The sequence below is a fragment of the Castor canadensis genome, chromosome 15, assembly GCF_047511655.1.
Source record: "Castor canadensis chromosome 15, mCasCan1.hap1v2, whole genome shotgun sequence".
Lineage (NCBI taxonomy): Eukaryota > Metazoa > Chordata > Mammalia > Rodentia > Castoridae > Castor > Castor canadensis.
Genome location: NC_133400.1, coordinates 98124970 through 98152396, shown reverse-complemented (window position 1 = coordinate 98152396; position 27427 = coordinate 98124970). Strand labels below are relative to the sequence as shown.

At 52.2% G+C, this 27427-nt stretch overlaps 1 protein-coding gene across 2 annotated transcripts; it reads left to right on the top strand.

Annotated features, from left to right (window-relative positions):
- Positions 1 to 26213, top strand: Gpr137b (G protein-coupled receptor 137B). 2 transcript variants are annotated; one of them, XM_074056826.1, is made up of 8 exons: positions 1 to 429; positions 15976 to 16025; positions 19307 to 19529; positions 21482 to 21631; positions 22122 to 22250; positions 23182 to 23306; positions 24951 to 25077; positions 25399 to 26213. In XM_074056826.1, exons 1-8 carry the CDS (start codon positions 16 to 18, stop codon positions 25417 to 25419), a joined length of 1239 nt encoding a protein of 412 aa, XP_073912927.1. In that variant the 5' UTR covers positions 1 to 15; the 3' UTR covers positions 25420 to 26213. The 2 variants fall into 2 exon arrangements, with proteins under 2 accessions (XP_073912927.1, XP_020013052.1); XM_020157463.2 differs by lacking the exon at positions 24951 to 25077.
- The last annotated feature ends 1214 nt before the right edge of the window (positions 26214 to 27427 follow it).

The following is a 27427-nucleotide window of genomic DNA, read 5'->3' as shown; positions in this document are numbered from 1 at the left end:
CGGCCGTGAGCCCCGATGAGGCCCGAGCGCCCCCGGCCGCGCCGCAGCGCCCCCGGCCCGATGGAGGCGCCGCCGTGGGACCCGGTCCGCAACGACTCGCTGCCGCCCACGCTGACGCCGGCCGTGCCCCCCTACGTGAAGCTCGGCCTCACGGTGGTCTACACCGTGTTCTACGCGCTGCTCTTCGTGTTCATCTACGCGCAGCTCTGGCTGGTGCTGCGCTACCGCCACAAGCGGCTCAGCTACCAGAGCGTCTTCCTCTTCCTCTGCCTCTTCTGGGCCTCGCTGCGCACCGTGCTGTTCTCCTTCTACTTCAGGGACTTCGTGGCGGCCAATGCCCTCAGCCCCTTCGTCTTCTGGCTGCTCTACTGCTTCCCCGTGTGCCTCCAGTTCTTCACCCTCACGCTCATGAACTTGTACTTCACGCAGGTGAGCAGCCCCGGGAGCGCGCCCCGTGCCTGCAGGGCGCGCACCTGCCCGAGCCGCCCCCATCCGGGGCCCTGGCAGGTCTCGGCCGCAGGCAGAGAGAGAGGCCAGCAAGTGCACGGGTTCTGGGGTCTTGAGCCCCGCCCCTACCGCCTACCTGCGGGCCCTTCCCCCAGGTAGCCCACCCCGGATCACGAAACGGGGAGAAGGTAGGCGAGGGCTGGATGGCGGATGCCTCTCCGCGCACTGTGCGGCGTTGCATCTGCACGTACCCGATTCGGTGCGCGTGCAGGGGGTGCCCACCAGGGAGGCCTGAACCCTACAGTTTTCCCTCGGTCTGCTCGGCCCAAGGCACCAGACCTCCAGCCTGCGAAGGTCACCTGCACGTTGGCCCCACACCGGAGCCAGACACTGTGTTTTTGAGTAATGGCAGGGTGGGCCGGCTTTGGGTTTGGTGAGATGTTTTGAGCCTCTGGCTTCTGAGCCCTGCTGCACTGCGACTCACAAACTCATTCCACAGCATCGCCTCACGCTGCCAGTCTGGGGTCACGCCCAGCTCCCCAGCTGCTGCAGGTCAGGCTGGGTGGCAAGCAGGCTGAGCGCCTCTGAGAGGCCCCACCGGGGCGCTTGACGGGCACACCAGGTGCGTTTTATGAGGATATTGTTAATAAGCTAATGGGTTGCAGGTGCATTCACTTGGCGGCTGCTTTACCTGTTGGCTTAATGAAAGTGCAGTAGTTGTAAAGCACTTTACAAATACCTGTACAACATCGCGGAAGCTTCCGTGACACAAGGCATCAGCGTCATTGTCACCATTAGCTTTCTAAGCGCCAAACTGCCCATTCCCACTGGGACTCTACCAAAGGGGCAGGCTCCAACTGTGTCACCTGGTGAGGGTCATTAAAGGGTCTTCTGGTGGAGGGAGCCCCCAAGCAAGCAGACACCTTTGCCTTTTCGCAGTGGCCCTGTTTCTCAGAAGAAAATGTCATCGATTAAAAGAAAAAAGATAGAGCGGCATTGTCAGTCCAAATACTGCTTTTAACTTGCAAACCAGTCCAGGCTGTCGGCCACATCGCAGACACTGGCCTTGTAATTGCATGGAATGGGTGGCTCCAGCAAGATGCAAAAGTCAGGCAAGTGGCGTTTCCTCCAGAACGGTGGCGAAGGTGATGTCACAGGTTGAGGTCTTTACTCCTGCTCCCTTTTGGGGAACAAAACAGGCAAATGCAGGGACAGGCTATGGCTTTTGTTAATCACATGCAAATCCTGAACTTGGAGCCGGTTAGGGCCTGGGCTGCACATTTTCTGCACCATCTGCTGGTTGGTGAGTAAGTGCTGAGCAAGAGGAAAAGTGACCAGGCAGACAGAGCCAGCATCAGGAGGCCCCAAGTCACTACCTTGTCTTCTGTGTCTCCCAGGTCACTCCCAGGTATGCAGGTTATAGCAGAGGGTCTTTTGCCTGAGGGCCCAGGGCAGCAGGCAGGAGAAGGTGGTGTATAAGTGCTGGCAGCCCAGACCCTGGCAGAACAAAGTGATTCCTGGCTTCCTGACAGAAATTCTGGTCCTTTAGGAAAGTTAAAAAGAGGTGGCCCTTTGACTCCAGCTCAGCAGGGCCACAGGCCTCTTCCACAGGGTTCTCAGCCCTTGGAAGTGCCTGAAATAGGGAACTTTAAAAATTATGGCTGCCCCCCAGCTCCATGTCAGCCTGAGTAAATGCAAGTTTGGAGGGGGGAAGGTAGCAACTAACAATTAAGAAGCATGTCCTCACCAGGTGTGGTGGCGCAGGCCTGCAATTCCAGTTGCTTAGGAAGCAGAGGCAGAGGGGTTAAGAGTTAGAGGCCAGCCTGGGCAAAGTTATGGAGACCCTATCAAAAAACCAAAATACAAACAACAGATTGGGGCTTAGCTCAAGGCGCAGAGTACGTTCCCGAGGCCCTACATTCAGTATCCAGTACCACAAAAATGAACAGATAAATATATACACACATAAATTAGCAGGGTGAGGTGGGGCACACCTGTAATCCCAGCTACTCAGGAGGTGGAGGCAGGAGAGTCTGAGGCCTGCCATCAAGAGACCTTATCTGAAAAACAAACTAAAGGCAAAAAGACTGAGGCCGAAGCTCAAGTAGTGGATCACTAGCAAGCACAAGCCCTGGATTGAGTTCAGACTCCAGTATTTTACACACACACACACACACACCTTAATACCCAGTGTACAGGCTTGACGGTGTAGTTCAGTGGTAGAGCACCTGCCTAGCAAGCTCCAGGCCCTGGCTTCAATCCCCAGTACCACAAAATGAAAATAAAACAAAAAGTGCTGTATGCTAGGTACCAATCTAAGTAATTTATTGTTTTTATGCTTCACAGCAATCTCTGAAAAAGTACTGTTACTGTCCCCACTTTCCAGAGGAGGAGCAAGACTCAGGTTAAATGACTTGCCGAAGCTCATGGGAGAGCCAGGAGTCACACCCACCTGTGTGGCATCTCGGTGTAGGACTTGTCTTTATGGTGTAGTATTTGAAATCTCTTACAAGGAAAATAATATACCCAAACTCTAAATGCAACTCCTTGTTCTTCCTGAGCCTAAAATTTTAAGATACAAGGAACGTACAGGACATAGCTATGTGGGATTCAAATAAGCTGGGTGACACAAAGTATCTAGAGGCCCAGATCAGTGTGACTCAGAGGCTGCCGAGTGACACAGTGTCCCTGCAGCACAGCTCAGTCTTGACTCCAGAGACCGAAGGAAGCATTGAGAGATCTGGGTGGGTCCTGCGGCTGCAGGCAGGGTGGGAAGGGAGAGGTGGCAGAGCTTCAAGCGTCCGAGAGGTGGAGGAAGGTGGCTCTCTGTTGTCATGTCATTTATGCTTGGCACACTCACTCATGCTTTTAACCGTAGCTAAAACGGTGTCCATAGGAGGGCGCCATTCCTTCCCCTTGAGGCTCAGAGATGAGGCCGTCCGTGCACTCAGCCCTGCAGCCCACGTGTGCCCTCTGTAAGGCGAATGGATGTGGAGTGGTCCTTTCTCTAACCCCCGGCCAGCACTGTCCCCATCATGCTTTAGTCACACACACACAGTCATGAACGAACTGCGTCAGAAACAGACAACATGCTCGTGTCTTTCCACAGTGCCAAAATTTATGGAAGAACAAATTCACACATTGGGTCAAGTTCATTGGCATTAATTTGCCAGGTACTGCTGATTTTGCCTGAGAACCAGTCGGTAAACAGGTTCTTCTGTTCCAATCTTAATCCCTAATATGAACTCTCAGATTACACATTACACTGCACAGTAACACACAGGTTACAGAACTGTTAAGAAAGGGTTAGAGTGACAAGCAGGGTTCAAACATGCCTCGCTGAAGGCAGGGGCCAGAGAGCAAAGAGTCACCGCAGGTGGTCAGATAAGATATTAACACAGGGAGGCCGGTGGCAGAGCCATTGAGGCTGGAGCTAGTGTGAGGTAAGGTAGTTGTGCCAAGGAGCAATGCTGGCTCAAAGCACGGAGTCGATTCCAGGCTAACTGGATCCAGATGGATGTGATTTGAGTGGGACACATCGAGGTACCCAGGACAGAGTTGGAAAACCATGTGTCATTGGTGTCACCCAGTGTTAGGAGCTCTTTCTTTTATGTGATCGGATGAGGGGTTCTATCATTGGTGGTCTGATGTGTTTAATAAGTTCAGAGGCCTGGTTTTCCTGATATGGGTTTGATATACCCATGTGTTCCTGATTTAGTTTGCTAAGTTCATAGGTGGTTATGTTTCATTTATGTAAATAAATTATTTATCAGCATGGCCCCTGACTTGGGCTGGACAGATCATGGTTGTTTACTTGCACAAACAAGACACAGCCATGCTACCTTTGAGTACGTTTGCACTCAAAATGGAGCACACTGCTCTCTTATAAAATGGAGTCACTCGGGACAAGGCACAGCCTGAGAGCTACTCTTCTGTACAAAATGGAGGAACTTTGAGCAGGCCTAGCCTGATCTACACTCACACAGGCAGCAAGCCCCCTCCTCCCCAGACACATGTCACCAGGTACCCTGAACATTGAGAGGCCACTTTGGTTTCCTTCCTTCCAATGCCTGGTTTTCAACTCTGCTGGGTAAAGCTCTCCTTCCTGCCCCTGTGAAGTCTCAGGTGGACCCTACAGTTTTCTAGTCATGCTCAGTTACTACATCTTTATCCCCAGTTTAAATCTCTCCACCTCTGTCCTGGCAGGCCCAGCTTCTAGCTGCAGGACTTGGAGAAGAAGGATATGTCCTGTGCAGGCACATTGGGGATGCAGTCTGTACACCCTGGCTTTGCCCAGCTCTGCCTCTGTGGGTGACTGCCCTGGCAGATAGGGAATTTAACTTCATCATGTCCCCTCAGCTGTCCCCCTGCCTCCCCAGCCCCCTCTTCAGGAGATGTGGCCTAGTGGCTTTAGGCCTACTTTCTGACTCGTTCCTTTCTCACGAAGCCAGGGAGCCACTGTGGCCCCTCGTCCCACTCAGCTACACAGCTGACGGTCTGGGACCCCGTGTCTTCTCCTGGGTCCATCACCCCGGCTTCCTGTCTCTGCTTGCCTAGGGGCTTCCCACCTGCAGAAATTTCAAGTGGGAGTAGGCACCACCTTCCAAGTGCCGGGCGCCCTCAGACCTCCAGTGCCCAGGTGGGCACTCCCTCCATAACCCACTTTGCTCTCCACCTGCGGGGTCTGCACACTTCCAGCCCAGCAGATGCGTGTCCAGGCTCCTCAGCCACCTGGGACGCGGTGCTTTCTGGCCACTAGGCTGATGAAACCCTGTCATGCTCCACTCTGCCTTCTCATAAAGCCTCATAAAGTTAGGTGGGGAGGGGTGGTGGCATCGGGCTGGTTCTGCCAACACTGCAGGTTCCGGTGTAGCCTGTGCGTGTCTGCTCCTAATGTTTGGGCCCTTTTTGGAAAGCGGTGACTGGGGACCTGTTCCTGGTGATGAGCCCTTGCACCAGCTCTGGGGCATAGTTCCCTGTCATGTGAGGAAGTGACGGGGCCCGGCCTGCATGAGGCCTTGATCCAAAGGCTGTGGATTTCCCTCCACGCACCGTGGATTTCCCTCTTTGTGGGGCATTAGAGCAGGCTGGGACTGCTCACGGGGTGTCGTGGTGCCCTCCATCACCAGGCCTTCGGGCCGACACTTGGAAGCAAAAAGACTGCTGGGCCAGGGCAGCTCGTGTGTGGGGACAGGTCTGTCTGCAGAGCTGGGGTAGAGCATTGTGGGTGGCTGCGGGCTCTGTAACACCCAGCTGCCATGTGGCTTAGTCACTCTCCCTTGGAATTACCAGTCTGGGGCTCAGACTCAAAACTTCTGAGTTTTCTTGGATGGGACGGGCTCAGCTCCTCCTCCCCCTAGTTGAGATTTTTCCTGGGTCCTGTGACAGGCTCCTGCCATTACAGTAGGGTGATTTGAGGAAGGAAATGGAGAAGGAACCCTCAGTGGGTGAGGGGTGATGTGGCGATGGGTGTTGACTCAGGGACCTTGCTATGCAGGCCTTATAGAGCAGTGGGAAGCAGGGTCTGGTTTGTTCTGGAACTCACTGGAACTCAGCTGGGGCTGTGTGTGCCATCACCTGGTCATGGTGGAGGTGGGCTGCTAGTCACACGTTCCTGTGAGATTGGACCTTGGGGAGCTGAGCTTATGTGGGAATCCAAGGTTCATGATGAGGGCCTGAGGCTCATGGTGGGTGCCATGAGCCCCCCAATTGTAGAATTGGGGCCAGCAAAGACTTGTGAGTCAGGAGCAGCACTGAGAGTAGAAGAAGCAGGAAACCTGTGGGCATCACGGGTTCAAATCCTGGGTCTGTCCTAGCGTGGCTATACAGACTGCTGCTTCACCAGGCAAGCAGAGAACAAAATACCACACGGGTTGGACTGGGATCAGTGGGACTTAGTACTCATGCTCTCAGCTTTCTTCTCCTTCCTGAAGGAACACACAGTCCGTTTCCTCACAGCTCTGAACCTGGGCTCTTGCTTAGACACCCAGCCTCTGTCTTGAAGGTGAGGGTCTAGGCTGGGCCTGCCCTTTGCCAACCCGCCACACCATCAGAATGACTTCCACCATCACGTTGCACCCCCCGTGTCGGGTAAATGGCCATGACTTAGGCAAACCATTAGGGAGAATATGGCGAGGTGGGGAGCGCACACAGCCTGCCACCCAGCAGCAAGCCTTGCTCTGCAGACGAGCCAGCTAGAGCCTAGAAGTGAGCCACAGCCAGGCATGCAGAAATGGGACAGTTCCTCTTCTGATGGCTCTTGGGTTTGCTGCACACGCCACACCCAGACTCGAAGTATGTCACTGTCCTTATCCTGCCTGGTGGGAACCAGGACACGGCAGAAAGGAATCCAAGGAAGGAGGTGATTTTACACGTGGCTTTTGCTTTGGCTCCTGACAATCAACTTAGTCAAGAGTTACTTATGAAATACCTGTCACATTCTAGGCCTGAATCTAGGAGTTGGGAAGTGGGTGGCTTCTAGGCCACTTGGTGACTGCAAAGAAGTCAGACACTTGGGAAACAGGTGTTAGGCCTTGCTGGCCCCCCAGCTGTCTCATGTCAAAGTTGGTACCCCAGATGCCGGGGCAGGAACTATGGTCATGCACGGTTATGCACGAGGCTTGTGATGAGCCAGAGGTGTGTGCGTTCCTGGGTGTGCACCTGTGCGTGCACGGCTGGGTTAGGAGGGGTTACACCTCCACCGCTCAAATGTTGCAGGACAGACACCAGGAGATCGCTGCACAGTCCTGGCTCTTCCACCCTCACATCCTTACTTCTGCAGGAGCAGAGAGTTATTTTGTGGGGGAAAACCTGGGGCGTTTTTGTTGCTGACTTATTTTGTAGTTTCTGCATACTTTGCTCTCAAGAATTGGGGCAGGGTGTTAAGATATGGCACAGCCACCCTCCTTTGTGAAGCCTTTGGGGGCTGACTGGCTGGTTCCTCCCACAGGAGAGATAGGTCCTCTATGTTGTCTTATTTGAGCACATTGGGACCCGTGATTGTGGTAGGAGCAGAGGTGTGATATGATAACAGCGCCTTGTGTGGCCACAGCCTGTGTCACAAGAATGCAGACAGCATGTGGTCCCCACTCTGAGCCAAGCACAGGCAGGGACAGAGGACACGAATGACATGGGGCCAGAGGCACTGCACCTGCTGCATGTAGCAGACCTGCTTAACCAAGGATGGGGGCGTCTTCTACCCAGTAAGAAAGGAGGGGTCCAGCGTGGTCCAGTCCCCTTCCCTTGCTGTGGTTTTCTCTTATGTTTGTCAGCTCATGATGCAGAGGGGTGCGCCCTCCCCAGCCCCTCATCCCAGGCAAGGAAAGAAGTGGGGGACAGAGGCCTCATGAAGCATGCTTTCTGGAAGATACAGGTGTTCCCAGAAAGCCCCGGTAGACGTTGCTCACTGCTCAGCAACTCCTCCTAGCTACCCCCAGCTGCAGGAGAGTCCTGAGGACAGTGTCTTGGCCAGGTGACTCACTGTGCTGAACAAGTTTGGGATTCTGTTAGACGGATGAGGAGAGAAAAGATGGCAGAAAGCCCACGGTGCCTGCCACACACCTGCTCCAAAGAGTAGGGATGTCTGCCTCCCTTGGTGGTGACTGGAAGTCAGTTTATTGCCTGTGCCCCCATCGCTAACTCCAATCAGAGAAGAAAATTAAGGGGAAAATTGCTTACTATGTAATCCGTTCCTTTTTTCCTCCTTTGAAATAGTTTCTTGGAACTCCAGTAATTTCCCTTGGCCAAAGGCTTTTTGATTTCACCAGGGCCTTCCTGTCCCTTTGATGTCAACAGAAAGATTAGTGCAGCTCAGAGTGCAGCTCACCCTCCGTGTCTACCCCTAAGTCCTGGTGCTTGAGTTCACCCTCCGGGCTGTGGGCACAGCGTGGCCCCGGCAGGCCTGTCTGCTCCTCTGCCATGGAGGTGTGTTGGGGACATCTGGGATGCTTGCCCTAGACCTGAGACCCTGCACCTACAGCCCATGTCTGATGTTTGGAAGGAAAGAAAAAAACAACAGGCGATAAAGACACAGGCCCTGGCTGGCTTTCTTGGAGAGGTGACCCCAGATTCAGGTCCTTCTGAAGCCACTTGTGTTCTCCAGGAGATCCTGCAGAAGGGGCAAAACCCTGCATCTGATTTCAGGGACCCTGCCTGTCCCATCACCCACTTGTGAAGGAGGAGGCTCAGCTTGTAGCAATGCAGCCTGAAGCAGCTGAGGGATGACTGTGTCTGGGAAGACCTGGGTGACGGGGTTTGTGCCATTTCCCCAGCAAATCAGGAAGTGGGTAACGCTGCAGGGCTGAGAGCAGATGACAGCTGTGTCATTGGTTCCTCACCTTTTCTGTGCAAGAGTTCCTTTTATGATCATGAGGGCACCTGTGGTTCCCGTCTGGCAGTTGTACATTTAGAGTCATAATTTGGGAATTGAATATGAGGATGGCGGTGGTTTACACAGTGCTCACCAGGTGACAGGTTTCTGTCTGAGCACTCTACATGTTCAAGCCTCAAAAACCCCTGAGGTGGGCTCTTTTATTAGTCTCGTTTTACACAGGAGGTACTGGAGACACAGAGAGGTCAGGCAGCTCTCCCGGGTCACACAGCTGACAGTTGGTAGAGAGCCCTGATTGATGTTCAGGTAGGACAGCTGTAGATACCACACTCTTAACCATCTTTAAATGTCCCTCTGCTGGACATGGATGTGCAGCGGTGACCTGTTTAGACAGTGGTAAATACCGTTCCTGAGTGAAAGTGTGTGAACCAGAGCCGTGTGTTTCAGTGGGTTGGACTCAAGCTGCAGAAGGCTGTGACAGGTGCTGGTGTGTTTCTGAGAAGTGCAGAGCTGGGTGGCAGCTGTCCATGCATGCATCCCTATCCCTGGGCAAACACAAGCCTGCCTGGGCATGGAACTCCAGCCCCAGCACAGGAACGGCTGGGGGTTACACTGGGAGGGGACAGGACCAGGAAGGGCTGGGCTGGGGCAGTGGTGACATTTTTACGTACTAAAAAGAAAACCCAGCTGGAGCAGATGGGCAGAGTTAAGGTGGAATTGAGTGGCAGGCACACCACTTGGTTGTCCATGTTTCCTCTTTGTGTATCTGTGAAATATTTTCAGTACAAAGTTAAAGGGGCTGGGAGTGGAGCTCAGTGGGAGAGTTCTTGCTTAGTATGTGCCAGAGCTTGGGTGATTGAACCAAGAAAAAAACCTTTAAACCTGCCACCAATGTGTGACATCTTCAAATGAATTTGTATGCATGCATTTAAAAACTGTGTGTGTGTGTGTGTGTGTGTGTGTGTGTGTGTGAGAGAGAGAGAGAGAGAGAGAGAGAGAGAGAGAGAGAGGGAGAGAGGGAAAGAGACAGACAGACATGAAGATGCTGATTTCTTTGGTCTTGAGTCTGTGTTTGCTGCCTGTGGTTTCGGACCCTCAGTGGCTCGCTCACAGGGCCCTCAGCTGACAGGTGGGACCACAAGCACACAGTTGAAGGGTGTGACGGTCTGCATTTGAGGGGTGGGGAGGTAACAGGGGAGCCTCTCGTCAGGTTGTGTTTTGCAGGGATTTGCAAAGCAGGATGGTGGTGCAGAAGAAGCAGCAGAGTTCTTCTTGTAGTCACGCACCTGCCCCTGGGGACCACAGAGGTTTCTTGTGTGGAGTTTCGCTGAATGCTCAAGGGACTCTGTCATACCACAGAGCCGTGTGGGAGGTTTCTGACAGAGGCAGCCAGTGTGACATTAGGGAAAACAGTGAAAGCTTTCGAATGCCAGCCTGAGGTAGTCGTCATAAACACAGGGAAGCAAGGGTTCAAATGGTAGGGACAAGTCGGGCGGGTCAGCAGCCGGGATTTATGAGGGGCCGGAGGCAGAGGTCAGCGCTGCTCCCAAGCAGCTGCGTCAGCCTTGGGCCCTCCTGCGTCATCTGGAAGGGTGGGTGGACGGCTTGGGGTCACTGGACAGGCACAAAGGTCATCCACAGGCGGGGGTGAGGAGGCCAGCTTGGCAGGTCATTTGGGATCCTATGGGGTCCTCATGACAGCTCCCCATGTTCCCACCACCAACTGGCCTGGGCTTCTTCCAGCAATGGTCCAGATGTACAGTGGTCACCAAAGAAGCCAGGTCACTTGGTGGCCACCCAGACCTGTGTGAAGTCCTGCCTGGCTTCTACCCTGGTAGGACATTCAAAAGCCAGGTGCAGTGGCTTCTGCCTATTATCCCAGCCCTTGGGAGACTGAGGCAGAAAGGACTGAGAGTTCAAGGCCAGCCTGGGCTACATAGTGAGACCCTGTCACAAACAAACAACAGAGAAGGTGATGCTAAAACCAGAAGGAACTTGCCCTTGGAGAAGAGCTGTGTTCCTGAGATGACAGGCCTGCGGGATTTCTGACCAGAGCCAGCACTGTCTCCCCTCCCCCTCCTCCATCCCTTCCCCACCACCTCACCTCAGAAAATGCCCTGTTTTCTGGGACTGTGTAGGGGAGGGAGAGGAAGGAGGCAGGACTCCCCTTACTGCTCAGTTCCTGATCAAGTCCCTGACCTGCCCTCCTGCCTGCCCCCTGCTGCCTCAGTTTCCCTGCCTGTGGTCTGCTACATGCTCAGTTCCATCCTGAGTACACTCTCTGCCAGCCCTGCCTCTGCCCTCGCCGGTCTCCCAGTCTTAGAAACAAGGGTCTTGTGCTCTTGAACGACCTCTGTCTTGCCTGTCACTAGCACGAGGTTTTAAAGAGTGGCTGTGTGTGGAATCGACTCAGAACTCCTCTTCCTTCTGCCTGTGGCCCGTGGTTCCTCTCAAGCCTCCTGCCTCCAGGTGGCCCCTCAGAATTTATCATGTCACCTCCCACAGATCATCCTCCACCCAGCAGAGACCCCTGCAATGGAGACCCTGACTGCTGAGGGGCTGCTCCCTGACCACCCCCTACTTCTTTTTAAAACAATCAGCTTTTTTGGGGGATAAATCAAATTCCGTAGGATCCCCTTGCTTACAACGTATTCACAGTTGTGAAGCCATCATCACAGTCGATTTCAGACCTTTTCTGTCACCTCATTTCCACAATTGGTCACTGCTTTTAACATGTATCTGTTTCATGGTCTCCAGCAATTGCATCGCAGGCCTTTTGCTCCTGGTCCCCACCCTGTCTTCTTCCAAATCCCAGAGCTGATTTCTGTCACTTACTTCTCCGTTGATGACCCTCAGTGGTCTTCTGTCACCTGGGCCCCACGCCCCTGACCTGCCCATTGCAGCCAGCCTGGCTTTTCTGCAGGCTGCACCTCCCTCCCCAGGCCTCTTGCATGTCATTAGGACATAGTCTCCTCTTCACAGATCCATGGCGCCTTCATGCTCCTCACAGCTCCCCACACCTCCCCTCACCTCCCCACGGCTCCCCACCACCCCCATAGCTCCTTACACCTCCCCTCACCTCCCCACGGCCCCCCACAGCTTCCAATGGTTCCCTATAGCTCCCCACAGTTCCTCATGTTCCCCACAGCTCCCCACAGTTCCCCACCACTCTCCATAGCTCCCCATACCTCTGCATACCTCCCCACAGCTTTGTACAGCTCCCCACACCTCTCACCTCCCACTGCTCCCCACAGCTCTCCACCACCTCCATAGCTCCTTACACCTCCCCTCACCTCCCCACAGCTCCCCACCAACCTCCATAGCTCCTCACACCTCCCCTCACCTCCCCACGGCTCCCCACCACCCTCCATAGCTCCTCACACCTCCCCTCACCTCCCCACGGCTCCCCACCACCCTCCGTAGCTCCTCATACCTCCCCTCACCTCCCTACGGCTCCCCACCACCCTCCGTAGCTCCTCACAACTCCCCTCACCTCCCCACGGCTCCCCACCACCCTCCATAGCTCCTCATACCTCCCCTCACCTCCCCACGGCTCCCCACCACCCTCCATAGCTCCTTACACCTCTCCTCACCTCTCCACGGCCCCCCACAGCTTCCAACAGTTCCCCATAGCTCCCCACGGTTCCCCACCACTCTCCATAGCCCCCCATACCTCTGCATACCTCCCCACAACTCCCCTCACCTCCCCACTGCTCCCCACGGCTCCCCACAGTTTCCCACGGCTTCCCACAGCTTCATGGCTCCCCACTCAACTCTCTACACCTCCCTACGGCTCCCCATGGTTTCCCACAGCTTCCCACACCTCCCCACGGCTCCCCATGGCTGTGCAGAGCTCCCCAAGCCACTGGTACTTACTTACAGCCGTGCCTGGCCGAGTGTCTCCAGGTCAGGGCTCAGCTTGTCCTTACTTTCCAAAATTCTTTTTTTTTTTAATTTTTATTTTTTTCATATGTGCATACAATGTTTGAGTCATTTCTCCCCCTCCCCCGCCCCCTCCTTTACCCCCCCCAACTTTCCAAAATTCTTGAGTCCAACCCAGCATTTGGATGGTCAGTGTCCTTTGACCTGACTTGAGCATCACCAGTGTGAAAGTGGGGATGATCTGAATTGTTCCCACCTTCATTTGTTCCTCAGCCTGTCACAAGGTCAGTGTCTTCCTCCTTTACGGTTTTCTTGTTCATTTGTTTGGTGGGACTGGGGTTTGAACTCAGAGCATCACGCTTGCAAAGCAGGCGCTCTGTGGCTTGAGCCACACCTCCAGTGCATTTTGCCCTGGCTGTTTTGGAGATGGGGCCTGGAACTGTGATCCTCCTCATCTCTGCCTCCCACGTAGCTGAGATTATCGGCGAGAGCCATCAGCACCCAGCCCTTTCTTTAGATTTTCGGGTGTCTGGTTTTGCACCCAGCAGGGAGTGCCCCACTATCATCGGCACTGTGAAATATGAAGATGTGGTGGAACCTTCTCTCCCTCCCCTGGGGAGCCTCTGTCCTCCCAGGCCAGTTCCTGCTGAGGTCAGTGGGAGCCAGAGCAGGCAGACAGAGATGGGCAGTGGATAAGAGCCTCCCTTTGGCCTGGCTGGCCAGAGGGCAGGAGGTAGCCTAGGTCAGCTCAAGTGCCCAGGCACTAATCAGTCTTTATAGTATCCCTTGGGGCACAGATGGGTGTCGCCAGGGAGGTATGCAGTGCTTTTCTCAAAGACTTGGTTCACAAAACAAAACAAAAGCAAACAAACTCCCAAAACTTGGTTCATGTTTGCACCCTTCAGTTAACGAAGGCCAAAACGGTACTGAGGTGTGTTTCTGTAATATCGGTTCTCCTTTGTCATTTCAGTTTCAGTTGCTGGGAATTCTCGTACAGCTTTAAGGAACTGAAGTTCACGAAGTTCACGTACGAACTTGACTGATGCAGGAAGCGTTTCTAAGTGCGGTTTGGATAAGCCCAGTTGGGATCAAGTGTACTCGCCACAGGTTACCCAGCGTGGGTGGAGCTCTTTAAAGCCAGGGTCAGGGTCCTTTATTTTGATGGTCCTGTGACTGTGACTCTTGGCTGGTAGGGTCAAAATGACATCTTAACATCGGACCTGGCCTGCATCTGGTGGTGAACTCCCCCCTAGGCGGGGAAGTGGGGAGGCCCTAAGGATGCCATGAGTGGGGCTGGTGAGTTGTCTCCTGCTTCAAGTGGGTACAAGCCCGTGGGCCTCTCCTCACCAGCTGTGTGACCCGTGCCTCTTTCAGGGGGAAGGTTATTCTTGTCATCGTTGTTACCGTGACTGTCATTGAGGCTGCAGTGACGTCTCAAACATCCATACCTAGTTGCACAGGGCAGCGTTTCCCAAACTCTGTTCTCAAAACACGCATGAGGAAGCCTGTAAGAAGCCGACTCATTTTGGAAAACCGCTGTGTAGACACCATTTATTCTCCTGAAGCTTGATAGCACATTAGCCTTTCAGAAGCTTGGAGAATTCCTGCAGGGGAAATTAAAGCGTTTTCCTGACCGTTTCTCAACTTGTTTGATCACGTGATGTTATTGAAACCCAGAGCTTTGTCTTGTAGTAAGTTTTTGCAGGCAGAATTGTTGGGGAAAAGCATAGGAATGTGGTCAGGCTGTGTGCTGGACCAAATCCTGCTGGTCATCGCTGAGAGAGACCTGTCCTTTGCTGAGTTCCAGGGAGGGATTTTTGGGGGGGGGGGTCCCACCTGACTCTTACTTGATGTGTCTCCCACAGAATGTGTGTGGACAGAGCCGCAGGGCCAGGAACAGCAGGAAGCAAAGAACATTTCTTGTTTTATTTCTCAGGAGCTAGCTGGCAGGTGGCCCACACTTCGAGAGGGACCGGTGGCCTGTGGCACCTGCATGGCTCTGGGCGGTGTGGTGGTGGTCCATAGGTCCTAGGCAAAAGAGACTAGGCAGTGGCAAGGCTGGGGGTGAACTGGGATTGTATAGGAGCCACAGGTTGATCCCAATCACCCATTCTCTCCTGTGTCCTCGAGTGACCCCCAAGTTACATCTACAGCCGGTGCGGAAAACAGGGATGTCCTGATGTACACAGCCTGAGGTTGAGTCGTGGTGGACAAGCCGGCTCCCTGTGCTCAGACCAGTGTAGCCAGAACCTCTCTGGGTCACGCTCCTTGTGCTGAGGACAGTCTTAAAAAGTCAAACACACGGAAGCAGAAGGGCGGTTTCAGGGCTGGGAGGGGGAGGGAGAATTGCTGGTCGGGGACCTCCTCTTGCTGGGATTGGGACTGGGACTGGGACATGGGTCTTGGGAGCCTTGTCGGATCATCTCTGAGGAGATACCCTCCATCCTCCACACTTCCCATCCTGCCCTGCCTTCTCCCAGTGCACCTGACACCCTTTCAACAGCAGGGACCGGGGACAGCCGACACAGAGCTCATAGGCTTCTGCTCACCCGGCCCGCCAGCTCCTGGCTGGAATGTCCCTGCACAGGCAGTCACGCGCACCCGTGGGCTGGAGCACCAGTAGAAACCGATTCTCTGTCTCCTGTTCACCTTCCCCACGTCTCCACCGAGCCATCAGCCACACCCACCGTGCACTGGCAGTTTGGCAATCGTGCTGGTTTCTGAAGCCCTTAGAAATTTCCATCTACCATATTTCTCTGAAAGAAAACAGTGTAGTTTGATATTCTGTTGTCCAGCGACATTTTGGTATATTAAATGTGCTGCAAAGCTGGGTGCCAGTGACTCACGCCTGTAATCCTAGCTGATTAGGAGGATGGAAGTTTTTTGAGGCCAGCCCTGGCAAAAAGTGTACAAGATCCCCACCTCCAAAATAACCAGAGCAAAATGCACTGGTGGTGTGGCTCACGCGGTAGAGCGCCTGCTTTGCAAGTGCAAAGGCCTGGGCGGATGGCACTTACATTCTAGCTACATGGATTTGGTGCCAGTTAGATACTTTAATAAAGAGAGTGGACTGCTTACCAAATGGCAGAGGTACTCGGCAGTAGTAGATTGGTACTCTCTTTACTCTTGTTTTTTAACTACTTTTTATATTCATTTGCTTTTAAATTTTAGAATTATATGCGCAGCTTAAGAAACACTTGTATGACAAGCATTCTCACAAAATGTGGCACCTGAGATTCAAGAAGCATGGCGCCCCAGTGCCCAGGGGAGTTTCAGCGCTGTGAACCCTGACCTGCCATGTTTTTCTGTCATTGCAGGTGATCTTCAAAGCCAAGTCAAAATATTCTCCAGAACTGCTGAAATACCGGTAAGTCCCTGGCCTTGCTCTCGTGACGGAGGTGACCATGCTCCCGGGCAGTGCTTTGCTTCCCAAATGGTCCTGCTGCTGACCATCGCCTGCAGGCACCATCTCCATCACCCATGGGTGTCGGCCATTGGATTGGGACTGTTTAGAAATAAGAACCCAGCTCCTGTATTAGGGTTTTCTTGTCACTGTGACAAAAATCCCTGACATAAACAACTTTAGGAAGGGAGGAGGGACAGATTTCATCCCCGAGTCTCAGAGGTGTCAGTCCATCATGGGGGGAGGGCAGAGCGGAGAAGGGCAGCTCTCATCATGTTGGACAGGAAGGGGCTAGGAACAAGACACCCCCAGGACCTTCCCTGGTGACCTACTTCCTCCAATCAGCTCCCACTTCCCAAAGTTTCCAGAATTGCCCAAAGTAGTGCCACCAGCTAGGGACCAGACACTCAAACCACAAGCCTCTGGGGCCGTTTCATATTCAGATGATGGCATGTCCAACCAGGGAGGAAGGAGATGGGGATAAAGCAGATGCACATGAGCGGACAAGGGCCTCTGCAGAAGGAAGAAGTTTCTCTGGAGAAGCTAGCACATATCTCTAATCTAAAAATCCCAAATCCAAAATGGCCTCAAAACCAAAAGTTTTTGCCACAAATGACCTCACATTTGACCTCAGGTGATGGGTTACAGTCAAACCTCAGGTGCATTAAAAGTACTGTGTAAGATTACCTTCGAGCCATGTGTATAAATGAGTGTTTTCTTTTAGACTTGGGTCCCATCCTTAAGACATCTCTTTATGTATATGCAGATAATAAAAAAATCCCAACCCGAGACACTTGTGGTCCCACGCATTTTACAGTCAAATGCTCTCCCCCTGAGCTACACCCCCATCCCAAGAATTTAGGATAAGGGTTACTCACCCTGTAGCGAGTCCAAGTAGAATGTTCTCTCTCTTTTCTGGTAACAACTTTGCACTCCTGATCTCTTTCCCACCCAAGTACTCACCAGGCCCAACCGTGCTTAGCTTCCGCAATCAGACGCATTCAGGGCTGATTGGCTGATTCAGTATGGCTGTAGGCTGCGCCCACAACCTTCGCCTTCCATCCCTTCGCCTTCCATCCCTTCAACCAGAAACGCAGGTAGCTGAGGGGCCCTGAGCAAAGGCTGAGTGAGGAGTCGGGGAAGAAGAGCCCCCTGGTCAGGGGACTGACTGCACTTGGGAATGGTGGAGGCTGGGCAGTTAGGAGCCACCTAGAGGTGGAGCGTGGGAGCTTTGGTGGAGAGGAAGTCACTGTACAAGCACTCTGAGCCACTGGGCTGGGTCTCTGGGAGAGATGTCTCTGTGTGGGCAGAGTACACTCCAGACAGGGGCCAGGAAGACACTGATGCCTGATCTTATTGGGAGGGGGTTTGCAGAGATGCAGGGAGAAGGTGGAGAAAAGCACACCTGGATCTGGAGTTTAAAGGTGAGCGTTTGGGCTAGACGAGGTGGGATTTCTTAAAGCAGGTTTCAGTGGAAGGAGCTGTTAACTTAGATTTAATAATTTAGTTGCCAAGTGTAAAGGAGTCCTGGAGTCATTTGCATAGAGGCACACCTTCATCTCATCTGCGTAATTCCCCCTTTCTCTTAGACACTGGAGACATTTCAGGCTGCAGTTTATCCCTGGAGATGCTCTGGTATGTTGGCTCCTAACCAGGCTGGCTTCCCAAATTCAACCAGGACTCGTGAAGTGAAGCCTTAGCCATGAGACTAGAACCAGTTGGAACTTCCCATCCAAGCCATCCCAAAAGCTCCTCTACATTTTGAAGATAACTGGTACTTAAGCCAGCCAAGAGTCACCCTTTTCTTTGCCTGAAGTTCTCCTTTCCCTAACACAGCAGCTCACTCAGTTTGCTGGAGTTGGTGCCAATGTGTCTTGGTTTTTCTCATTCTCGGTCTGCAGTTTTTCAGCTCTTTGGCTTAGGAGATGTGAACTCTGGGCAAGGAGTGCTCGCACGAACGTTAAATACGTACATCTCGAGCCAAGCTTTGCAGTGCCCTTGCTTTAAGAAATCTCTGGTATTAGAAGAGGGATTTAAACAACTGTAACCCATCGATTTTTCCTTTTCCCTCCCAGTAGGAGGTAGCATTGGCTGAGGTGGTTAGTCACGCCTCTCTGCGCCAACTCAGGAGGGATGGCTCGCCACACAGTCTTGTCAGCTCTGTGGCCTGCCACACTACTGCTTCTGGTCTCACGGCAAAATGGGCCTTCTAGATGCAGGGTCACCTGATTCTCTCCCTTTCATCTTTCTCTCATTTTGCCAGGATGGGCTGTTTATCCTGACTGTATGGTTTGGGTTGAAAAGAAGTAGTTTTGGATAAAGTACAGAAGTTTCATTCTTTATGGGTGTGGTGGCTCATGTCTGTAATCCTAATTATTTTGGAGGTAGAGATGGGGAGAATTGTGGTTGGAGGCCAGCCCAGGCAAAAAGTTCATGGGACTTCATCTCAACTAATAAAAAACTGGGTGGGGTGGGAACGTGCCTTTCATCCCAGCTGTGCAGGAAGCATAAACGGAAGGGTCACGGTCCAGGCTGACCTGAGCAGAACAGTGAGACCCCATTGCAAAAAAAAAAAAAAACTAAAGCAAAAATGACTGGTGGAGTGGCTCAAGTGGTAGAGCATCTATCTGCCTAGCAAGCATAAGGCCCTGAGTTCAAATCCTAATACCTCCCCCAAAAGAAGTCTTAAGAAAACACACCCTTTTCCTGTGGTGTATTCTGCCCCTACCAAAACTTTTTTCTGTGGGCCACTGCAGGATGTGAGGGAAAGGCTGGGCTGTGCAGGGGGTCATGACAGGTTCCTCAAGCTCACCAGGAGAAAATTGTACCGTAGGAAGACACAGGTTGTGTGAATACAAGTTGAGTGTCCCTTACTGAAGTGCTTGGGTCTAGAAACGTTTCAAGGTTTTTGTTTTTTGATTTTGGGATAGTTGCATAAGAGCAACCCTAACCCAAAAACCAGAAATCCAAAATGCTCCACCACAACACGAGGCCTCATATCAGTGCTCAGTGTTTCCAGCCAACGCGTGTGAGCTGTCACTCAGGCCACCACCTCCTGGAGATCGTAAAGTTTACGGAGGACCCTGCAGGGCACCATTCATGGTCAGTTTGTAATTTGAATCTGCTACAAGGTTCAAGCTCTCGTGTCCAGCAGTTAACCAGAATGTACCTCGGCTTCCTTCTGGAGCCACCCAGCATGTGCACGCAGGAATGGCTGCCTTAAATGTCTCTCTTGTCCCTTCCAGGTTGCCCCTGTACTTGGCCTCTCTCTTCATCAGCCTGGTTTTCCTGTTGGTGAATCTAACCTGTGCCGTGCTGGTGAAGACGGGAAACTGGGAGAGGAAGGTGATCGTCTCTGTGCGAGTGGCCATCAATGACACGCTCTTTGTCCTGTGTGCCGTCTCGCTGTCCGTCTGTCTCTACAAAATCTCTAAGATGTCCTTAGCCAATATCTACTTGGAGTCTAAGGTGCGGTGGCGATGGCAGTCCAGGTCCCACCTGTGATGCTTGTTCTAAAAATACTTTCCTGGTTTGCAAACAGGACACAACCAGTCTTTTTCACACCTTTCTGCCTCGCCAATGATTAACCGTACCGTGGTGGCTGGAACCCGGGTGTGTCGCTCACTGAACTTCGTACGCAGGAGGCGTTCTGTTCCTCGTGGTCAATGAGGGTGGCGGGTACAGAACCCCGGGCCGGAAGTCGGTCTGGTTTAGAGCTGCAGTTCTTCAAGCACGTTTAAAGGACTGCCGGGGCTGATTGCACCAATGCTACTAGTGAACACGTTCCTCCATGCTGCGTGTGGCCCCTGCCCCTTGATGGCTTGGTGTGGGTGTGAGCTGGTGTGGTCCCCACAGTTTGAGGAAATAGGCAGCACAGCCATCCCCACTTTATGGATAAGGAAACTGAGGCAGGCACAGAGAGGTCAAGAAGCTTGTCCAGGTCACGTTGCTAGTCGGTGCAGAGCCGTTTAGGATCAGGGTCTGTTAGCCTGGATCATCTGCTTTGTTGCCACCAAGGCTCGGGTTCAGGTTCACCTTGGTGGATGGCTGTGCTCTTCAGCAGCCTCTCCTGAGCCGCTCTGCAGGTAGGAGAACAAGCCTCCCCCACGGGCTGCTCAGACCCAGCAGATGCGATCAGGAGGGAAGCACCTGCCTGTTCCTTTCTTCCACGGCTGCGTCTGGTGGCCTCACTCTCTTGTTTGCTCCTTTCCTGTCCCCTGAGGGTAAATAAGAAAAATAGGCCCAGTACCAAAGTGCTCTGGGCAGCCTGATCCCCCGAATCTCCCTCCCCGACAGAGCCTGGTGAGCAGCAGGGGCCTGGGAGTGGTGCTGGGGCCCTTACTGGCTGAGTAACCTCCTGTCACCGCACTGCTCTGGCCCTCGCCTCATGTGAAGAGACCAGGTGACTTCCCCACGGTTGGTCTGCTGTACACCTCCGTCACCTGGCCCTAACACGCCTTTGGTGTGAAGATTGCAGGGCACCAGTCTCCCACAACACCGTGACTTCAGAAGTGACCAGGAGATTAAAATCTGACCTCTGTCTTCAGACTGAAGCCTTCCCAGGGCATCCTGTGGCATAGCTGAAATCCTCCCCCCACCCCCCCCCCCGTTAAAGTTGGGGGGACAGAGTTCTGTCTTTCGTAAATTCTGATGGATTTTAGACTTGACTTGGCCTTAACTTTGTTATCTCCCACACAGGGTCTATTTGAGGATTTTTTTAAAAACTAGTTTTGAGCAGGAGGGATTAAAGCATGGTTTGTCAAGATAGCATTTAGTTCACACAGAACTGCCAGCGATGCCAAGGACTCCCAAACGCAAAACTCAAAAGCAAGCTTTGGCTCTCTTGAGATGTGAACTGTCCTTTCTAGCCAGGGGTCCTTTAACTGACTTCAGCTTCACAAGGTGGGGCAAGCATCACAGATTCCCACGACCCCACCCCGAGTCCCACCAGGGCTCCCGAACTCCCAGCTTAGAAGGCAGTGGTGTGAGGAAGGGCTCACACCTAGCTCCCTGATGCAGACAGCCTCTGTCCCTCCCAGGCTGTGTGTGGCCCCTAAGTCACAGGCCCTCACCTGAGCTCACCTGCTTTGCCTGCCAGCCCAGAGAGCAGTTAGTTTTAAAAAATAAGCTCTCTGACTTTCTTGCGCTTGAAATCTCAGCCCTGGGCACAGGGCCAGCTTTACCCTGTTAACGGCATCTCCAAGCCCAGTCTGAGGTCTTCTTACCTGAGGGCAGGTGGCACCTGAGGAAGGGTGTGTATGCAGCGAGGCCCACGGGTGTGCTCTGGGTTCTAACAAGACCTGGCGAGCCTGCAGTGTCACTGAATCCCAAGGGCTTACTAGGTGACATCAGGGGAGGGGCAGGGAAGGGGCTGGTATCCTGGACCTGGAGTGGCCCACCCTGTGGACTTTCTTTTCCAGGGCTCCTCTGTTTGTCAAGTGACTGCCATCGGGGTCACTGTCATCCTGCTTTACACCTCTCGGGCCTGCTACAACCTGCTCATCTTGTCGTTCTCTCAGATCAAGAGTGTGCACTCCTTCGATTACGATTGGTACAATGTGTCAGACCAGGTCAGTGGGGCCCCCCGAGGTGGGGCCATTTGCTTGGTGGCACTTCATGGGGCAGAGGTATAAGCTGGGTGCCCTTGAGAAGCATTTTCCCATGGCGTATCTGAACCCCCATGCCAGGTAGCACCACTGCACCGTCCTTGTTCCCACTCACATCTGAGAAAATCACGTGCATATGTGCACACACCTCACTTCCCTTTTCCACCTTGTGGAGTTCTTGTTAAGAAGTACTTATCTTTAGTCAGGCATAGTGGCTCATGCCTATAATCCCAGTTATTCATCTACCTCTCAGTTGGAGGCCAGCCTGGGCAAAAAGTTCATAAGACTCTATTTCAAAGAACAAGCCAGGTGTGGTGGTGCATTGTTATAATCCCAGCTGCTGGGAGGCAGAGGTAGGAGGTTTGCTATTGGAGGCTGGGCCAGGCAAAAGTGGGAGTTCCTACTTGAGAAATAACTGGCCTTGGTGTAGTGACTCCTTTTCTCCCGCTAACAGGCAGATCTGAAGAATCAGCTGGGCGACGCTGGCTATGTAGTTTTCGGGGTGGTGCTGTTCGTGTGGGAGCTCTTACCCACCACCTTGGTAGTTTATTTTTTCCGAGTTCGAAGCCCTGCAAAGGACCTCGTGAGTACACACGGGACTTTGTCTTCCCTTAAATATCTTTCCAGAGAAATGTTCCATTTAGCTTCATTTCGCAAAAGAAATGCCAGCGCAGTGCAACTCGTGGCCTGGGGACAGGGACTGACTGGTGTGTGAGCCCCGACTCGATGCATGCCAAGCACAGCTGCTCTGCAGAGGGAGATGGCGAATGGGCGGCAGGACAGGGCAGGGAGAGTGCTAAGACTCTCCCTCAGGCTGGTCCCCATCTCTGCTCAGCCATCTTTCCACAAGTGTCTTTCTGGAGGCAGGACAGAAACCGCAAAGCCAGGTGGTGTGAGGAAGCCCCCCGGGAGCCTCGCTCCACGAGTCACTCCAGCCACCCCAGTGGTAGGGCGAGTCCCCGTCTAGAAGCAGGAACAAAAGGTGGCTAGTGGGGTTTGTCGTTACGAGCAGTGTGGGTGATGAGTTGAGTGTAGAACAAAGGCCACGGCCGAGCCGCAGCTCTCACTCCGTGTCACCAGCAGGTGATGTGCAGCTAGTCATGTTTCCTTGTGTCCCTGGATGGTCACTTTGAGCCAGGGTAGAAGACAGAGCTGGGTTGGGGGCGGGAGTGGGATCCCAGCCTGGCCCACAGCACAGGCTTGCCACCACGGTGACTTCCAGCAATGTGCATTTGAAAGTTTTTGGGGGGAACTCAGTTTGGGGGCAGACAAACCCTCCCCAGATGACTTTGTCATTTGTTTCTTTACACCCAAATTGGGCTATCCCCTTTAGCTTGGCTAACTGGGACATTTTCAGTGAGGAATTAAAATGATTTGTTGTTGAAATTGAGACGACAGATTTTTGTCCCTGCTGATGGAAGGGAAGGCCGAGCCCTCTGGTAAAGCAGCAGTGTCCATCCAGACGAGGCCAGGCGGTGTCCTGCAGCGTGCCCACTGGTTCCCTGTCTTTCTAGACCAACCCAGGAATGGTCCCCAGTCATGGATTCAGTCCCAGGTCTTACTTCTTTGACAACCCTCGAAGATACGACAGTGACGATGACCTTGCCTGGAACATCGCACCTCAGGGACTTCAGGGAAGGTAAGAAGAGACCCTGCAGCTGATTTAGACCGAAGGGAAATGTCCCCAGACAGATAGCTGCTGGAGGTCACAGGGCTGGGCGCCGTGGTCAGGAGTGAGGCGTGCCTCGAACCCCACACTACCGTGTATAGTTGGGCTTCCTGAACAGAACCCATGGGACCCCATTTCCTCAACACCACGCCATGTGAAGAAAATCAACTTTTTGATTGCAGAATTTCTCAGCTGTAACATATATGCTAACGTATGCTCAGATTCTCAGCATTTGACCATGAATCCCTCCACGCAATGTGATTTGGGAAAGCCAGGCAGATGTCTCTAGTGTGTCTAAAGCCAGAGCACATGAGGTGCTCCGTGTTAGAATAAATGGTAACGCAAATTCCATCTCAGTGAACGGGCATTTAATAAGCACTTCTGAGTACCTACTACGAGCCAGACAGGCTTCCTATGATCCTGTGAGGCCAGCACTCATAAACCCTCCTGTCTCAGCCCAGACCCAGCCATGTGGAGGTTGATGGGCTGCTGACTCAGGCTCCCTCTCCGGATCTGGGGAGAGCGGGGAGCACCTGAGCTCAGGTTGATTTTGATGTGAGCTTTAGTAAGAATTGTCTCCTCGCTGGTGCCAGTGGCTCATGCCTGTAATCCTAGCTACTCAGGAGGAAGAGATCAGGAGGATCGAGGTTCGAAGCCAGCCAGGCAAATAGTTCGTGAGATTCTATCTCAAAAATACCTAACACAAAAAAAGGGCTGGTGGAGTGACTCAAGGTGAAGGCCCCAGTACTACAGAAAGCACAACAGAGTGTCTCCTCTCTTGAAAATCCATGTTTGGATGTGGCCCAGAATATTTTGGAGAGGACAGTTAAATACTCTCCAGTTCAAAGTGAGTGAGTGAGAGAGAATAAACGGGTTGTTCCCAGCTGCCCTCACTGAGCTTCTGGGGTGTCAGGAAGGGATGCAGTGGAGTCCTGCAGTCTGGCAGAGGGGCCCCAGCATGTATACCCTTCCTGGTCCTCACCACCCTTGTTCACCCTGCGTGTCTGGGACTGGAAGGGCAGAGGAGCAGAAGTGCTGGCTGAGCCCTCTGTCCCTCATCCCAGGATCCCCATTCTGCTGTGGGGAGAAGGGAGTGTTTGTTTTACACAATCCTTTGTGAATCTGAAGACTTACCATTAACTTTTCAGTGTAAATTTTTCTTCTTCGGGGATGAGATGATAAAAGCAATGCTTGCTCTTTTTTTTCGCTCTTTATTTCTAACAGTGAAAGCTGTAAAAGAGCTCTGAACAGAGTCCTTGTTTGGGGAACAGGGTTGCTAAAGAAAGGCAGGGAGAACTGGGTTGGGAGGAGGGAAATCCTTGTCAGACAGAAGATGGTGGCAGGAGAGGAAAGCAGGTAAAGAGAATGTCAGGGCTTCTAAGTCAAAAGTTGTCCTTCAGAGCCAGGTGCTGATGGCTTAAGCCTTCCTACTAAGGAGGCTGAGATCTGGAGGATCATGGTTCGAGGCCAGCCTGGGAAAATGGTGCAAGAGATCCCATCTTCAAAATAACCAGACCAAAATGGACTGGCGGTGTGGCTCATGTGGTAGGGCGCCTGCTTTGCAAGAGTGAAGCCCTGAGTTCAAGCCCCACCCAAAAATAATTTATCCTTTAGGTCACTCAACTTGAGCGCCACCTCATCCCTGCTTCTCTCATCCACCTCCCTCACTGTGTTTCCTGCTGGCCATCTTTGCCCCTTCAGGCCCCCTGCTGAAGCAGCCCCTACCCTGGGGAGAAGAAAGGTGACTGAGCACTGTGTGTTTACTTGATTTAGTCCTCACCACAACCCAATGAGAAAATTGAGGGGCCAGGGTTGTCAGAAGTAACCTAGGTAATGAGCTGCACTCCGAGTGAGGCCTCAGACACAGGGACTGGCTGCAGGGTCTCTTAATTCCTGACTTGTGGCTCTACAAAGAGTTGTGCTGGCAGCACAGTGCATGGCACCACTCCGGGAGACAATGGCTTCAAGGAGCCCGCGACAGAACTTGGGCTCATCTAAGCTAACCTAGACATGTACAAACGCGGTGTGTCTCAAGCTACTGAAGTATGGTTTTCTTTTCAAGTTTTGCTCCAGACTACTATGATTGGGGTCAACAAGGCCACAGCTTCCTGGCACAAGCAGAAACTCTGCCAGCAGATGTGACTCTGGATCCTGACAAACCCAGCCACGGGTAGCCAAGGCCAACAGTTTTACAGAAGATTCTTCAGGTGAGAAGCTTCAGACCAACGGACTGAGCGACAGCTGAGTTTTAAGGGCACTTTTCCTTAAGAAATAGGACTTTCATTTCTTACAGGTTTCTAATGGCTCCATAGGACTAAGCAATAATTTAGATTGGAAGAACCTTTATTTTAGTACTAATAATCGAGCCTGGCTGTTTCAGTGGGTATAATTTAAACTTTTTAAAGAAAATCTGTACTTTTATAAAGAAGTATTTTATATAACTTAATAATGCTAACGTATCCTAGGGTTTTTCTTGAGGATGTTATTGTAACATACAGCGTAGTTTGCAGAGATTTTTATGCATAATTCACTTTAAAAGTATAGAATATGAGGTCTAACGGTTTAAGGCTTTTGGACTAAAGTATTCCTCAAATCCTTACCTCTGAAGGTCACCGAAGGTCATTAAGATCCTGAGTTTCACACTGTTAGACTCCTAAAAGTGCACTTGACATCTAGAAAGTTAACTGCGACTCCAGTGTTGATATTCCGTTTTATGTTAACTTTTATCAAGTCTATAAGGTAATAGTGTTTTTTTTTCTTAAATTTTGCCAAGTCTGGTACTTCCTCCATCAGGGCACTGCTGTGTACACTGCAGTGATAACAAGCTGATGCTGTTAAAATGTAGCTGACTTACACTATTAAACCTTGTCTACCATGCTTACAGTGATTTTGCTTTCTTCAGCCCAGTGTAACTATGGCAAGACCACCCCTTTCCTAGCTCAGCTGATGCTCACTACAGTCAAGGGCATTAATAATGAATTCTCATCTGCCCCTTGAGCAAAAAGATGGGCATCCTGATGGGTTTTTTTGTAATCTACAACCAAGGCTCTGAACAGCCTCTTGGAGGTTGCCTGTTTGAAGTGCTGTGGCACTGGACTGTAACGCACCTGTCTCAGCCAGGAAGGCATGGTCCAGGTAGATGAAAGGCAGCATAAAACAACTAAGTGACAAACGTGATGTGAAACACAACTGCTCTGACCACTGCTCTGTCCTAGAACCACCACTGTGTACTCTGGAGCTGTAAAGCTCTGCCCATCAGAGGCTGAACTCTGATTTTCACAAAACAGATCTGGTTCTGGAGGAAGTGCCATTACCAGACACAAAGGGTCATTCTGCACCCCTCAGAGTCACAGTTTGGGATGGGCAGGTGAGAAGGACCTGTGGAGGTCAGCAACAACTAATCTCCCTGCATGAACTTCACAAATGATGAGTCTGCTTCAAATTTTTTTTTTTGCAGTACTTGGATTTGAACTCGGGGCCTACACCTTGAACCACTCCACCAGTCCCTTTTTGTGATTTTTTTTTTTTTTTTTGAGAGAGGGTCTCTCAAACTGTTTTGTCTGGGCTGGCTTCGAACCTTGATCCTCCTGATCTCTGTCTTCTGAGTAGCTAGGATTAGAGGCGTGAGCCACTGGAGCCACTTCTGTTTTGATGTTTTGTTTGAAATTGGGATCTCAAGTTTCAAACGGGTTCTGATGGGGCTTTTCACTTGTGTAGGATCTTTTACCACATCTTGCCTTTCAGTATGTGCACAGTCTGGGGCAGTCGTTTAGCTGGTTGTCTGCCATGGATTATCCTGCACTGGAACAGACCTGCGCTGATTATCAGGTTAAACTGTTAGAAAGCCTGTCACACCGTGTGGCTCTGTGAGGACTCAGGCGATGAACCTCATGGCTGCAGCTTCTGAATTCTTAAGTTTCTACAGAAAGTCCCACATCCTTCAGGGCAGGGATAGTTTCAAAGTGCAGCACCATTAAAATCACAAAAACGTCGTCCTACAGTATGTCAGCACTGCTTGGTAGCTCTGCGGTTACTAGCTAGCAGGAACGTGAAAATGTCCAGTGTTAACTGAAGGAAGCCACCCTCACTTT

Excerpts from the sequence above, each read along its gene's own strand:
- Gpr137b (XM_074056826.1), top strand. The coding sequence starts at position 16 with ATGAGGCCCGAGCGCCCCCGGCCGCGCCGCAGCGCCCCCGGCCCGATG. Across the intron at positions 19,530-21,481 it reads ATATCTACTTGGAGTCTAAG|GGCTCCTCTGTTTGTCAAGT; the intron begins GTGCGGTGGCGA and ends TTTCTTTTCCAG. Across the intron at positions 23,307-24,950 it reads CCTCAGGGACTTCAGGGAAG|GTCACTCAACTTGAGCGCCA; the intron begins GTAAGAAGAGAC and ends TTTATCCTTTAG.